The sequence below is a fragment of the Eurytemora carolleeae genome, unplaced genomic scaffold (genome assembly GCF_000591075.1).
Source record: "Eurytemora carolleeae unplaced genomic scaffold, Eaff_2.0 scaffold849, whole genome shotgun sequence".
Classification (NCBI taxonomy): Eukaryota; Metazoa; Arthropoda; class Copepoda; order Calanoida; family Temoridae; genus Eurytemora; species Eurytemora carolleeae.
Window position 1 is genome coordinate 70,091 of NW_019396736.1, and position 14,214 is coordinate 84,304.

Here is a 14,214-nt window from a genome sequence, read left to right on the forward strand (position 1 = left end):
GTGTGTTTGTGTGTGATTGTGTGTGTAAGTTATTCCGGCAATCGGCATCTTTCGAAAAAATAAACAAACCATAATATTTATCATCAATATCATACTTACTATATGCGACGGAAAACGAAAACAATAAGTGCAATGCACAAATAAAAAAGGTGCAATATAAATATATTTTGTTCAATTCACAGCTTTTATGCATGTTTGATCGAAATTTCAATGCATGATTCGAACTTTTTTTTAGATTCATGGATGGCTTAAACAATTGATTTTCGTTTTCTTTGGTTTTCAGATCAATACATTTCTTAATGGTTCGTGCTGCAGCTAGAGGAGGAGGACGGAAAGCTGCTGTCAGCTATGTTGAAGATAACGATGACAGCGGCCCAGCTGACAGCGGTGACAGCGAAGGAGAACAGGAGACTAGGAATCAGGTATTGATGCCATTGACTCCCTTGACTCTTGAGATCGCATGCTTTCGGGATGAAAAATAACATGTTGAGTCCAAAAATCGTTCTCTATGACGGACCCCGCAATTTAATCTATTTTTAAACATGAAATTAAAATATTAATATTTATTTTTACAGTATTTTAGGGTCAGGATAGGTTAGGTTAAGACAATTTCTGAGTCGAGGGAGCTGCGACTAGGACATGGCTAGGGGACCAAGCGCTTCGACTAGGACTGGCTAGGAAACCGAGCGCTGAGACTAGGACAGGCTGGGAAACCGAGCGCTGCGACTAGGACATGCTAGGAGACCTAGCGCTGCTACTAGGACAGGCTAGAGGACCGAGCGCTGCGATTTGGGCAGGCTATGAGACCGATCGCTGCGACTAGGACAGGCTAGGGGACCGAGCGCTGCGATTTAGTCCAACTATGCCCATGTTACAAATAAGAATTGCATGTGCATGTACAAAATGATGGGAGCTGGGGGGGGCGGGGTTCCAGAAACCCTTTACTAAGAAGTTGCCAGGAATTGCAGACCCCCCCCCCCCCATTTTGTACCTTTTATTTAAACTTTTGAATAAGCTATTTGACACTTTTGGGGCTTCCATGGCATGGGTTCCATGGTTTCGGCTACAGATTTTAGGCCTATGCAGGGTACTGTTGTTAATTGGCTATTGCATTCATTTATTTAGTTCATTGTTTTTTTCAATACTAGAAGATAAAGAAGCTGGCTGTTCAAAGCCTCCGGGCTTCTAACGGTTCAAAGAGGAAGAATCAAAAGGAAGATTCCGACGAGGTAATAGGAAAATAAAAATATGTTAAAAATTTTAGTTTTCAAACCTCTTTATATGATGGAAGTACCCATTTCATGTTAACTGAGGTCAGAACTTATCTGCTAGGAGTATCGTTAATCTTGAACACTTGATCTCGATAGACAATGTGAGCACTTTTAAATTTGAGGATAAATGCTTGATCCCTCAATTGATGTTATCTCTGCATGGTATAACCACTACAAAATATTGAAGAGAAATTAAATTAATCCGTCTAAGATAGATATCATTGCATGATCCCGAGATTCTCAAAAACAAATGTTCTTTAATTTTAGATAAAGTTTTTTTCTGACTTAAAAAAATATTCATGAATTTTCCCTTGAGAGTTAAAAACTGCATTCAAACGTTTTTATCTTGTTTTAAACTTGACATCTTTAATCAGAGTCGGTTGATGTTTAATTTTTCAAGCGCATTTGGATTCCCTTTAATGTACTAGGATGGGGAAGATGCAACACCCCCTCTCCCCTCTCCGAAGAAGAACAAACCTACCGCTAAACCTGTATATAAGGACGACAGCAGTGATGATGATTTAGTAGACGATGGTCAGCTAGAGGGTGAGGGCAGTGATTATGAGGCAAGTAAACCCAAGAAATCTCCCGCAAAAAAATCTCCGAAGAAAACACCCGCGAAAAAAACTGTTGCCAAGAAATCTCCGAAAAAGAAGGCCGCTGTTACTCCGTCTAGAGCGAGCGGTCGTGCTGTTCAGTCAATCAAATACGCAGATGACGATAATGATGATGAAGAAGAAGAAGAGGATGAAGAAGAATCCGAGGACGAGGCTCCTCTAAGAGGTCGAGGAAAGGTTGCAGCCAAGGCCAAAGCACCGTTCAAGAAAGCTAAAATGGCGGCCCATCCACCCGTTAGCGAGATGATTCCCATTGCGATCAGAAAACTGAATGAAAATCCCAAGTTAGTTTTATTTCTATTAATTGTAAATGATTTGTTTATAATTCTTTTAAAATTTATTTTACAATCGGACATCATAAGTTTTTATTACGTTGGAGGGTCTGTCAAATGTCATCCTAAGTGCCCCACCCTCTTCAAGATTTTAATCCACGATTCACAACAATTTAGTTTTAACAAACATAGACTGGCAATATAATGGAAATTAAGTGGACAATGGACATTCTCTGAAATATTTATGAATATGGAAATATAACAAATCCTTTTGTTTAAAGGAACTGAATGAGTAGTTTCAAATGACTCACCATTCAAAGATGGCAATGCCTGATTCACAACGGTACTCTTAATAGCTTTGTCTAATCAAGTATGAATTAGATATTAATGTTTTTGGTTCACCAGTAAAGTGAATTGAGCATTTCTACTGCAGGAAAATATATATTAATTATCAGAAATAAAAACTTTAAAAAACTTTTAAAAACGACAAAATTTTTCACGTTATTGATCAGATAAAGGTTTCAAAGGTACTGTTGTGAATCGGGCATTGTAATCTTGAAATTATACGCTTACTGTCCCTTTAACTCTGAACAAAAACATGTATTTTTGTGTCCAGGAAGGGGTCCTCCATGGTTGCGATCAAAGGGTATATGGTCGAGGAGTGGGGAGTGAACATCAAGGCAATCTCCACCAAGATCAAGAACTATATAACCAATGCCGTGGAGGATGGTGAGGTTATTCAGAGGAAAGGTGGGATATTGATTTTAATTTATATTTTACTTCTTTGCAATCGTTATTCACCATTAAAAATTCTTATACAAGCTAGGACCCTTTCGAGACAATTACACTAAGCGTTGGTTTTTTTTTCTTCTTAATTTTTGTCACTTAAAATTTCTTTCAAATCTAACTTTTTCAGATAAATCCGTTTTATTATTCATTTATAAAAAACATTTATATTAGGGGGGGGGGGGGGGGTCCAGAAATCTTTCTCTATGAAATTATCGTAGTGCGTCAACAGGTACCATTTTATCCAAGAAGGAAAATTTTCATGGGAAAAATGTCGCAGCATCTTTCAACTAATAGGGTATAATTGATTCAGTAAACATATTATTACTATTATTGTTTTTCAATTTTAATATTTTAGAATTTTACATTTTCTCAAAATAATGGCATATTTCTTACAAAAGACTCAAATGCGATTAAAATAATTTAACCTAATTAATTTATTAAAACTATATTACCCCAGAAGAAATTCTGCGTCGGAGCATTTTTTTGAAGTGTTTCCCGTTATAACTACTGTATTCAGGATAATTATGGAAAAGGTTGGCAAAATCTATTAATATATATATATATATTTTTTAAAAAAATTTATTTATTATTCCTTTGATAAACTTCTATAACCTGTACCCCTCCTAGTATATGATTTTTGGACCCCCTCCCTGGTATCAATTTTGTACATGACCTAGATTTCAACTATTTTCAACAAAAAAAATATTTATTTTGTATTTTTTTCATGGTTAGGTTAGGTTAGGACAATTTATGGGGCTAGGACAGGCTAGGGAACTGAGCACTGCAGCCAGGACAGATACTCTATTTGAACAATTTTCAACAAAATTAGTATATATTTAGGGTTAGGTTTGGTTAAGACACTTTCTAAGATGAGTGCTGCAGCCAGGACAGGCGAGGGGGCCAAGCGCTGCTGCTAGGACATGCTAGGGGGCCAGGAGCTGCGGCCACATGACCTACTTAATCCTTGCGTTAAATATGAGATTCATGTACAAAAATGAAGGGGGGGGGTCCAAAAATCGTATATTAGGAAATTACCCATACAATGTTAATCTTTTGTTTACAATTGACAATTGTCAACAATGTTTTTATTTGTCTCTTATGTAAAACAATTATTTGTCACGAAGCCGTTATTATACTATTCCTCTCTAGTTGTCATTTTCTAAATTCATAAAAAAGAAATTCAATGTCTTATCCTTGAGCAACTGGAGATTCTGAAACTAAATATACTCTTGGGGGGGGGGTGAATTTTCGTGTAAATATACACATCTAAAAATTTGTTTGTATCCTAAGGGATGAAGAGAGGGAGAAGGATGAGGCGGAGAAGGAGAGAAGGAGACAGGAAAGAAAAGAGAAAGAGCTGAAAAGAGAATTAGAGAAAGCAGATCAACCGAAAAGAGAAGTTAAAAGGAAAACAGAGTGGACTGTAGAGTTTATTAAGGTAATATTCAGTCGTCGTCGTTTATATCAAAACAATGAAGACGAATTTTTTAAATTTTTTTTATATCAAGCTTTTAAACAGCATGGATACCAATAACATGGAAACAAAGAGAAGTTGCCGATAAAGAAAGCTTTTATTCTTCAAAGCTTATCTTTAATTTTTAACCAAATATGGAAAAATATTGATTTTTATATTTTCAAAGGGTTTTAAGAGACTTTAAGCATATAATTTCAAGCGACCCTCCATACTAAGATGGCAATTACCCATTCACAACGATAATTTGGAAAACTTATTTTTTTCACTTGTTGGTTTCTATATAAAAGTGACATTTTTACTGCAGGAAAATATATTTGAATTATCTGAATGGAACACTTTGAAAGCGACAATATCTTCCATATTATCGATCAGAAAAAGGTTTCAAGGGTTCCGTAGTGAACCGGGCATTGCAGTTTTTGCAATGAAAATTCACGTGAAATCAGACTCACAGTCCCTTGAATAATAGAATTTTAACTGGAAAGATTTCAGCCATTTTTATTTATTTTTAATTATTACTAGCTGGAGAGCCCGGTGATGCCCGCGGAAAAAAATTCTTAATTTTGAGAAAAAATGAGTGTCCACAAAATTTGTTAGCCCAATCGGTCCAGCCGACTATACGCAACATATATATGTCTGTATTTTTGAATATTCGATATTTTTCTCTTGTAAATTGTAAAATAAGAACTTTATATACTTAGATTATAATTTTTACATATAAAACACATTAATTATTTTCCTTGAAAAATTTCATTTAGATAAAAAATATTTACTTTTCCCTTCGTGCTAATATTTTTCTACATATGAAAGGCAAAACGATTTCTTAAAAGATGATGGAAAAAATATCGGGATTGTTCAAATATTACAGAATTCTAGACGGTTTGGGAAAAGATTAATTTTTTACCGTTTTTGAATACTTCATTCAAAAATGTATTTAATTACCTCTTAAATTATTTAATGTACCGGCCCAACCGCACACTTTTTGGGGGGGTAAATGAGTTTGTCATAGAGAGGGCACCCCCGACCAACCAGAGTTAGAGGCATTCGGTTTCTTCAATTTGAAATCATTCTTGTTTTGGTTTATATTTTGACAATCTTTAAAGTTATAAATTTGTTTGTTAAATACTTTTTATTCAAAACATATCCGAATGACGGGGTTTCTTTTATTAATAATTCAAAAATTATTTATATTAAGAATATATATTTATATATTTGTTTATATATCAGGTAAAGGTATGAGTGGTAGGTTTACCCTGCCTGGTATGAAGAGGAAAGGAAAGAAAAGGAAAAGAATAATTAAAGATGAAGATGATGAGAAGGCAATGGATGAACATGAGTACAAACCAGTTAAAAATGCAAGGTACTTAGTAATAAATAATCTTTATCTATAGAAAGAAGTTGTAATCACTGTTTGTTTGTTTGTATTCCTGATCATAGCTCATGAACTCCAAAGCCAGAAATTTAAAAGAGCTCGTGAACGCAAGGATTGTAAGGCAAGAAAAGTTATTTCAGAAGTGTACACATCTTTTGTACTGCAGTGTACTGTCTCTGGGCGGTAATGTAAACACAAGACGGATGTCGAAGCCTGAAATGGGATCCATCTTTCACATAACAAATCGATGAAATATTCTGGTCATAGGAAACTATTATGTGAATTATCAAAATTTTCAAAATTTAATGCTTTTAACCTCCTCGGATACTAAACGAACACTGATGCATCTATTCTTATTTACAAATTCCGCCCAAAGAGAACTGGTTTCAATATGTACGCAGAGTATACACGACCGCAATAAACTTTCCTTGCCTTACATTCTTGCGTGAACGTAAGTCAAAGTTTTCTATTTAGGTTCTTGCTTTTGGATTGAATTTAATTTTAGAAATCAGAATAAGAAAATGGAAGGAAACCAAATTAAATAATACTTTTAACAAAAACATTGGTATCTACAAAACTGCCTGACCCCATTAAGAAACAGGACTTCTGATACTGGTTTTTATTAAAATACTGTTTTAAGTTTCGTGTATAATGTACTCGGACAAAAAACTCTTGTGTACATGGACAATGAATTCTAGTATTCAGGGACAAAAGATTTTTTGTTTACTTTGTGATTAAAATTTTTATGTGCATTCGGTGAACAAAGTTTTGTGTGTACTCGGTGAAAAAAGTTTTTGTGTGTACTCGGTTAATAAAGTTTGCATGTGTACTTGGTGAATGAAGTTTGCATGTGTACTCGGGGAATAAAGGTTTCATGTGTATTTGAGGAATAAAGTTTTCATGTGTACTCGGTGAATAAAGTTTGCATGTGTACTCGGTGAATAAAGTTTGCATGTGTACTCGGTGAATAAAGTTTGCATGTGTACTCGGTGAATAAAGTTTGCATGTGTACTCGGTGAATAAAGTTTGCATGTGTACTTAGGGAATAAAGTTTCTAGTGTACTCGGGTAATAAAGTTTTCAACGAATAAAACCCTAGTAACCTCTTGGGGGGGGGGTGAATTTTCGTGTAAATATACACATCTAAAAATTTGTTTGTATCCTAAGGGATGAAGAGAGGGAGAAGGATGAGGCGGAGAAGGAGAGAAGGAGACAGGAAAGAAAAGAGAAAGAGCTGAAAAGAGAATTAGAGAAAGCAGATCAACCGAAAAGAGAAGTTAAAAGGAAAACAGAGTGGACTGTAGAGTTTATTAAGGTAATATTCAGTCGTCGTCGTTTATATCAAAACAATGAAGACGAATTTTTTAAATTTTTTTTATATCAAGCTTTTAAACAGCATGGATACCAATAACATGGAAACAAAGAGAAGTTGCCGATAAAGAAAGCTTTTATTCTTCAAAGCTTATCTTTAATTTTTAACCAAATATGGAAAAATATTGATTTTTATATTTTCAAAGGGTTTTAAGAGACTTTAAGCATATAATTTCAAGCGACCCTCCATACTAAGATGGCAATTACCCATTCACAACGATAATTTGGAAAACTTATTTTTTTCACTTGTTGGTTTCTATATAAAAGTGACATTTTTACTGCAGGAAAATATATTTGAATTATCTGAATGGAACACTTTGAAAGCGACAATATCTTCCATATTATCGATCAGAAAAAGGTTTCAAGGGTTCCGTAGTGAACCGGGCATTGCAGTTTTTGCAATGAAAATTCACGTGAAATCAGACTCACAGTCCCTTGAATAATAGAATTTTAACTGGAAAGATTTCAGCCATTTTTATTTATTTTTAATTATTACTAGCTGGAGAGCCCGGTGATGCCCGCGGAAAAAAATTCTTAATTTTGAGAAAAAATGAGTGTCCACAAAATTTGTTAGCCCAATCGGTCCAGCCGACTATACGCAACATATATATGTCTGTATTTTTGAATATTCGATATTTTTCTCTTGTAAATTGTAAAATAAGAACTTTATATACTTAGATTATAATTTTTACATATAAAACACATTAATTATTTTCCTTGAAAAATTTCATTTAGATAAAAAATATTTACTTTTCCCTTCGTGCTAATATTTTTCTACATATGAAAGGCAAAACGATTTCTTAAAAGATGATGGAAAAAATATCGGGATTGTTCAAATATTACAGAATTCTAGACGGTTTGGGAAAAGATTAATTTTTTACCGTTTTTGAATACTTCATTCAAAAATGTATTTAATTACCTCTTAAATTATTTAATGTACCGGCCCAACCCCACACTTTTTTGGGGGGTAAATGAGTTTGTCATAGAGAGGGCACCCCCGACCAACCAGAGTTAGAGGCATTCGGTTTCTTCAATTTGAAATCATTCTTGTTTTGGTTTATATTTTGACAATCTTTAAAGTTATAAATTTGTTTGTTAAATACTTTTTATTCAAAACATATATGCCGACAAAAAAGTATTTAAGAAAGAAGCCTGAAAAATTATGTTTAATAGGAGTAATTGTGATCGAAAGTCATAGCTTTCTGGAATATTGACAGAACCATTAAATTCACGTGGGGGGGGGGGTGAGTTATCTACAGAATATATACCCCTTAAAGATAAGTAACCCGGATATTAATATCAATTTAGAGTATGCGTGTGGTTGAGGAGAAGACCTGGTACCAAGTCAAGTTTGAAGGATACAAGAAGTTGTCCTGGGAACCCGAGGAGCACCTCGACACATGCAAGGACATTATAGACAACTTCCTCATCGAGGAGAAGGTAATTCATTTCACACAAATTAAATAAAAGATTGTGCTTCGGATCCATTTAATTTAGATGCGGATCCGCCCTGAATAAAATTAATCAGGATCCAGGTTATGAATATTTCTTTAAGGTTAACTGATTTTTTCAACAACTCAAAACTTTTGAAGAAACATTTTCTTTTTTCGCTTTTAAATATATTTGTGTTTTGAGAGGAAAATAATAAATGTTGTGCTATAATTGAACATAAATACATGTATTGGGCAACGTACATTTACATATTCTTTCTCAAAACATGTTAAAATTTCATAAACTTGCTGTTTTTAAATAAGTCAGCTCTTAGATAATCATTACATCTTCATCGTTAACATTACAAATTCTTGACCCCGCCAGAAGAATTTATTAATTTAGTTTATTTTATTTTTAATTGAATGGCACGATAACTGCATGTTTTCAATCTTTCAATGTTTTACCTAAAAACTTATTTATTTTTCTTAGAAAAATGGCTCTCCTCATTCTCTCAATAAAGTTTTTTAGTTTTAAACAAACGTAATATTGTTTAAACTAATTTTATAATCACTACGAGGCTGGGTGGAATGAAAATGATTTACACAACTTTTAAAGATAGAATTTAAGACGCAATTTTAGATTAATAGTGCGCAACAAAAGTTTTAATGGAAAATATATAACTGTAAAGGAGTTAAGTTTTGCCATTATCTCTGATTTCCTAATCCCTATAGTTTTGCAACCCATTATCCTAGACATTAGATATTTCAAGCTATGAATTATGTTAGATTAAAAGGTCTTGAAATATGAAAGGATTTGCATCATGAACTTGCAGAGATTAAGGGATTAGAAAATTTGAGTTTAAAGCAAAGACTCAATTCATTTAGCTTAATTAACCATAGACAATTTAATCTATTATTTATAATTAAATACTAAAAAGATTCTCTTTAAAATGGTGTTCAATATAATGTTTTATTTGAAGACAGATAACGAAAATGAAATTGAGTTTTTGCCTCAAACAAAAATTTTCTAATCCCTATATATCTTTGCAACTTGATGTTGTTAACCTCTGATATTTCAAACTAAGACTTCGATCTAACCAAATTAATGATTTGAAATATCAAAGGTCTTCGGCATCGGGTTGCAAAGATAAAGAGAGTACAAAGAGTTTGTGGCAAAGGCTCAAGTTATTTTATTCAGGTTCGATTGGCACAGTTGGCTGAGAAGAAGAGAAGGGAGGAGGAGGAGGGCAAGTACGAGGTCGGGAAGGTTCTGGAGGTCAAGTTCCCCAAGGGGAAGCCTCGTGAGTTCCTCATCAGATGGAAGGGGCACGGTGAGGAGATGGATAGTTGGGAACCAGAGAATAATCTAGATTGTTCAGACCTCATCCAACGGTCAGTTAGTATTTTTAACTATTAAAAACAAGGGGGGGGGGCCACAAAACGTATTACTCTCCGGAAAATTTAAACAGGGTTTAAACATAACTGAGAGTTGTCGTAGGAGGCTGATTTTTTGCATGCAAACTCAGAATTATTTGTTGTATGTCGTTTACAAGGTAATTTGGCACGAGAAATTCATTTCTGAGGTCAAATTTAATATTGGAACATTCTGATCGGCGCACTAGTAACCAGCAGTTCCATTATGGGTCATCTTCCCACATATTTTACATGTTGTATGTCAATTTATAGGTAATTGGGCACAAGGATCTATTTCTTAATAAAAACTTTTGTAAAACTACTCTGATTGACATGCTAGCAGCCAGCAGTCACCTTTTGGGTCATCCTGTCATATGTTTTGAATTTAAGACGCAATTTTAGATTAATAGTGCGCAACAAAAGTTTTAATGGAAAATATATAACTGTAAAGGAGTTAAGTTTTGCCATTATCTCTGATTTCCTAATCCCTATAGTTTTGCAACCCATTATCCTAGACATTAGATATTTCAAGCTATGAATTATGTTAGATTAAAAGGTCTTGAAATATGAAAGGATTTGCATCATGAACTTGCAGAGATTAAGGGATTAGAAAATTTGAGTTTAAAGCAAAGACTCAATTCATTTAGCTTAATTAACCATAGACAATTTAATCTATTATTTATAATTAAATACTAAAAAGATTCTCTTTAAAATGGTGTTCAATATAATGTTTTATTTGAAAACAGATAACGAAAATGAAATTGAGTTTTTGCCTCAAACAAAAATTTTCTAATCCCTATATATCTTTGCAACTTGATGTTGTTAACCTCTGATATTTCAAACTAAGACTTCGATCTAACCAAATTAATGATTTGAAATATCAAAGGTCTTCGGCATCGGGTTGCAAAGATAAAGAGAGTACAAAGAGTTTGTGGCAAAGGCTCAAGTTATTTTATTCAGGTTCGATTGGCACAGTTGGCTGAGAAGAAGAGAAGGGAGGAGGAGGAGGGCAAGTACGAGGTCGGGAAGGTTCTGGAGGTCAAGTTCCCCAAGGGGAAGCCTCGTGAGTTCCTCATCAGATGGAAGGGGCACGGTGAGGAGATGGATAGTTGGGAACCAGAGAATAATCTAGATTGTTCAGACCTCATCCAACGGTCAGTTAGTATTTTTAACTATTAAAAACAAGGGGGGGGGGCCACAAAACGTATTACTCTCCGGAAAATTTAAACAGGGTTTAAACATAACTGAGAGTTGTCGTAGGAGGCTGATTTTTTGCATGCAAACTCAGAATTATTTGTTGTATGTCGTTTACAAGGTAATTTGGCACGAGAAATTCATTTCTGAGGTCAAATTTAATATTGGAACATTCTGATCGGCGCACTAGTAACCAGCAGTTCCATTATGGGTCATCTTCCCACATATTTTACATGTTGTATGTCAATTTATAGGTAATTGGGCACAAGGATCTATTTCTTAATAAAAACTTTTGTAAAACTACTCTGATTGACATGCTAGCAGCCAGCAGTCACCTTTTGGGTCATCCTGTCTTATGTTTTGCATGTAGTATGTCCATTCTGGGGTACTAGAAACAAGGATTCTCTTTCTTAGGTAAGAAAAATTAAGTTTCAGAACTCTGATCGGCGCGCTGCTGGCCATAGGGTAATTATGGGTTCAACCTATTATAGTTTTCCATGTTGTGTGTAATTTTATAGGTATTTAGATCAGAGCAATCCATTCCTGTTCACAAAACAAATTTTTAAAAACAATGGTAAGAAGAAGAATGATATTAGAATTGAATCATTTTTCTAATGTTTGTTCAGGTTGTATATCAGGGTTTAGGTATTAGACCAGAGGAATCCATCTACGTAGAGTAAATCACAAGCATAGCATTCTGACCTATTATGTGGGTTTATCCTACCAATTTCCAGGACATACCAGAAATCATCTTCAAATTGGTCAAATCTAGAAGTATGTAAAGAAAAGATTAAATATATGAGGCTGGTACAACTTGTAATTTGCAGATATATAGATTAATAGCATGGAAACCCAGCTTTTTTTTACCTAAAAAAATTAATGAAAACTAGCCCGCGACATCATCTCGAAAATGAAATGACGTAAACCAAACAAAAAACGCAAATAAAATAAGAACTGTTAACAATTAAATGTTTAACAATGTTTTTAACTTTTGTTACATGTATAGATATGAAAAACTATGATAGGTTGAACCATAATTACCCTATGGCCAGCAGCGCGCCAATCAGAGTCCTGAAACTTAATTTTTTTTGCCTAAGAAAGAGAATCGTTGTTTCTAGTACCCCAGAATCGACATACTAAATGCAAAACATATGACAGGATGACCCTGAAGGTGACTGCTGGCTACTAGCACGTCGATCAGAGTAGTCTTTACAAAAGTTTTTACTAAGAAATGGATCCTTGTGCCCAACTACCTATAAATCGACATACAACATGTAAATATGTGGGAAGATGACCCATAATGTAACTGCCGGCTACTAGCGCGCCGGTCAGAATGCTCAATTATTTATTATGACCTTAGAAATGAATTCCTCATGCCAAATTACCTATAAATCGACATACAACATGTTGAAAATGTACTAAGATGACCCATAATGTAATGGTTGGCTAATTTTGACCTCAGAAATGAATTCCATCTATAAATCGACATACAACATGTAAAAATGTACCAAGATGACCCATAATGTAATGGTTGGCTACTAGCGCGCCGGTCAGAATGCTCCAATGTCTATTTTGACCTCGGAAATAAATTCCTTGTCCCAATTTTGCTATAGTTTTATGTATCGCATGCAACTGTTATTCTAACTTAGGCCAAACTTAACACATAAGTATTCAAAGATTTTTTCTTTTAGTGCGCGCGCGCGCGTAGACATTTAAGCTTTTGGAGGTGAATGTTTTTAACGCATATTTGTTTTAAGAGTGCCAGGAAAAATGTTCAAGTGCAATTAATGAAGTTAACATTGATTTACTTTAAAAAAGTCGCATTTTTTTTACAAAAAGCGCGCGCGCGCGCGCGCACTTTTGCTCATATTCCTTCAAAACTTAAAAATGCATGTAATATACATGATTCTGAGTTTGCATGCAAAAAATCAGCCTCCTACGACAATTCTAAGTTATGTTTAAACACTGTTTAAATTTTCCGGAGAGTAATACGTGATGTGGCTCCCTCCCCCTTTAACAATTATGAGACATTTTCTAAATAAAAACAACTTTGACAAGCTCAGGCAACAGTTGCAACAGGCAGATTCTTTTTTTGAGGAAAATAGGCCTCATTGGAATTTTTTTGTTGCCTTTAGCTTGAGGCATTGGATATGGGCGACATGATAAGAAAATTATAATTCTAATTAAAAAAAAAGTAATTTAACCAAACTTGAATTATTAAGTGTTGGAAAGAGCTTGGTTTATTTCTAGTTTTATGCTGCGTCATGAGAAGAGGCTGGAAGCTACTGAGAAAAGTCTACGCGTGGCCCCGAAACGTGTTGAGAGGTTACAATTTGCAGCCTCGCACCGTGTTTCTAAACGGAACCAAGGATTCAGAACAACATATGAGGATATGGACGAATAAATGCAAGTCGGGAATATTTAGTTAATGTAGAAACAGAAAAAGTTTTCTCAAAACAATGTTCACAATTTGAGGTTTACTGGTGTACATTTGTAGTATTACCTGATCCCGGCAAGAGAATTAAAACCCTGGTCTCTTATAAGTCTTGAAATTAGAAATGTATGTACAAATATTGCCTTGGTAAAATTTAACAATAACATTGAAGATACAGCGTATATATACAGTCCAGTACAGTACAAGACATATTTAGTACAGTACAACACAATACTGTTCAGAAAAGTTCAGTACAGTAACTATTTGGTACACTGGTACACTAGCTAGTATACAGTACAGTTAAGTAGATTACATCATTACAGTGCAGTAGCTTTTGTACTCTATAATACAGTACAGTACAATACAGTACAGTCCATAAAGTACAGAAAACCTAAGTACAGTTCAGTACAGTACGTTAAATTACAGTACATTACAATACAGTTATACTACAGTACAGTACCGCACACTGTAGATCATTATACATTACAACACGTAACACATCTGTATGTACACTGTACTTAAACCCATTACCTTCCAAAAGATACAAAAGGTTCTGAACATTTAAACAAAAACTTTTTTGT

At 34.4% G+C, this 14,214-nt stretch overlaps 1 protein-coding gene across 1 annotated transcript; it reads left to right on the forward strand.

Annotated features, from left to right (window-relative positions):
• Positions 1-283: 283 nt before the first annotated feature.
• On the forward strand, positions 284-13,990 carry LOC111707944 (nucleolin). The gene is made up of 9 exons (XM_023481139.1): positions 284-422; positions 1,149-1,229; positions 1,700-2,172; positions 2,777-2,910; positions 5,648-5,780; positions 6,959-7,106; positions 8,471-8,602; positions 9,791-9,984; positions 13,450-13,990. The coding sequence occupies exons 1-9, from the start codon at positions 300-302 to the stop codon at positions 13,601-13,603; spliced, it is 1,572 nt and encodes a 523-aa protein (XP_023336907.1). The 5' UTR covers positions 284-299; the 3' UTR covers positions 13,604-13,990.
• The last annotated feature ends 224 nt before the right edge of the window (positions 13,991-14,214 follow it).

Excerpts from the sequence above, each read along its gene's own strand:
- LOC111707944 (XM_023481139.1), top strand. The coding sequence starts at position 300 with ATGGTTCGTGCTGCAGCTAGAGGAGGAGGACGGAAAGCTGCTGTCAGC. Across the intron at positions 2,173-2,776 it reads AAACTGAATGAAAATCCCAA|GAAGGGGTCCTCCATGGTTG; the intron begins GTTAGTTTTATT and ends TTTTGTGTCCAG. Across the intron at positions 9,985-13,449 it reads TGTTCAGACCTCATCCAACG|TTTTATGCTGCGTCATGAGA; the intron begins GTCAGTTAGTAT and ends GTTTATTTCTAG.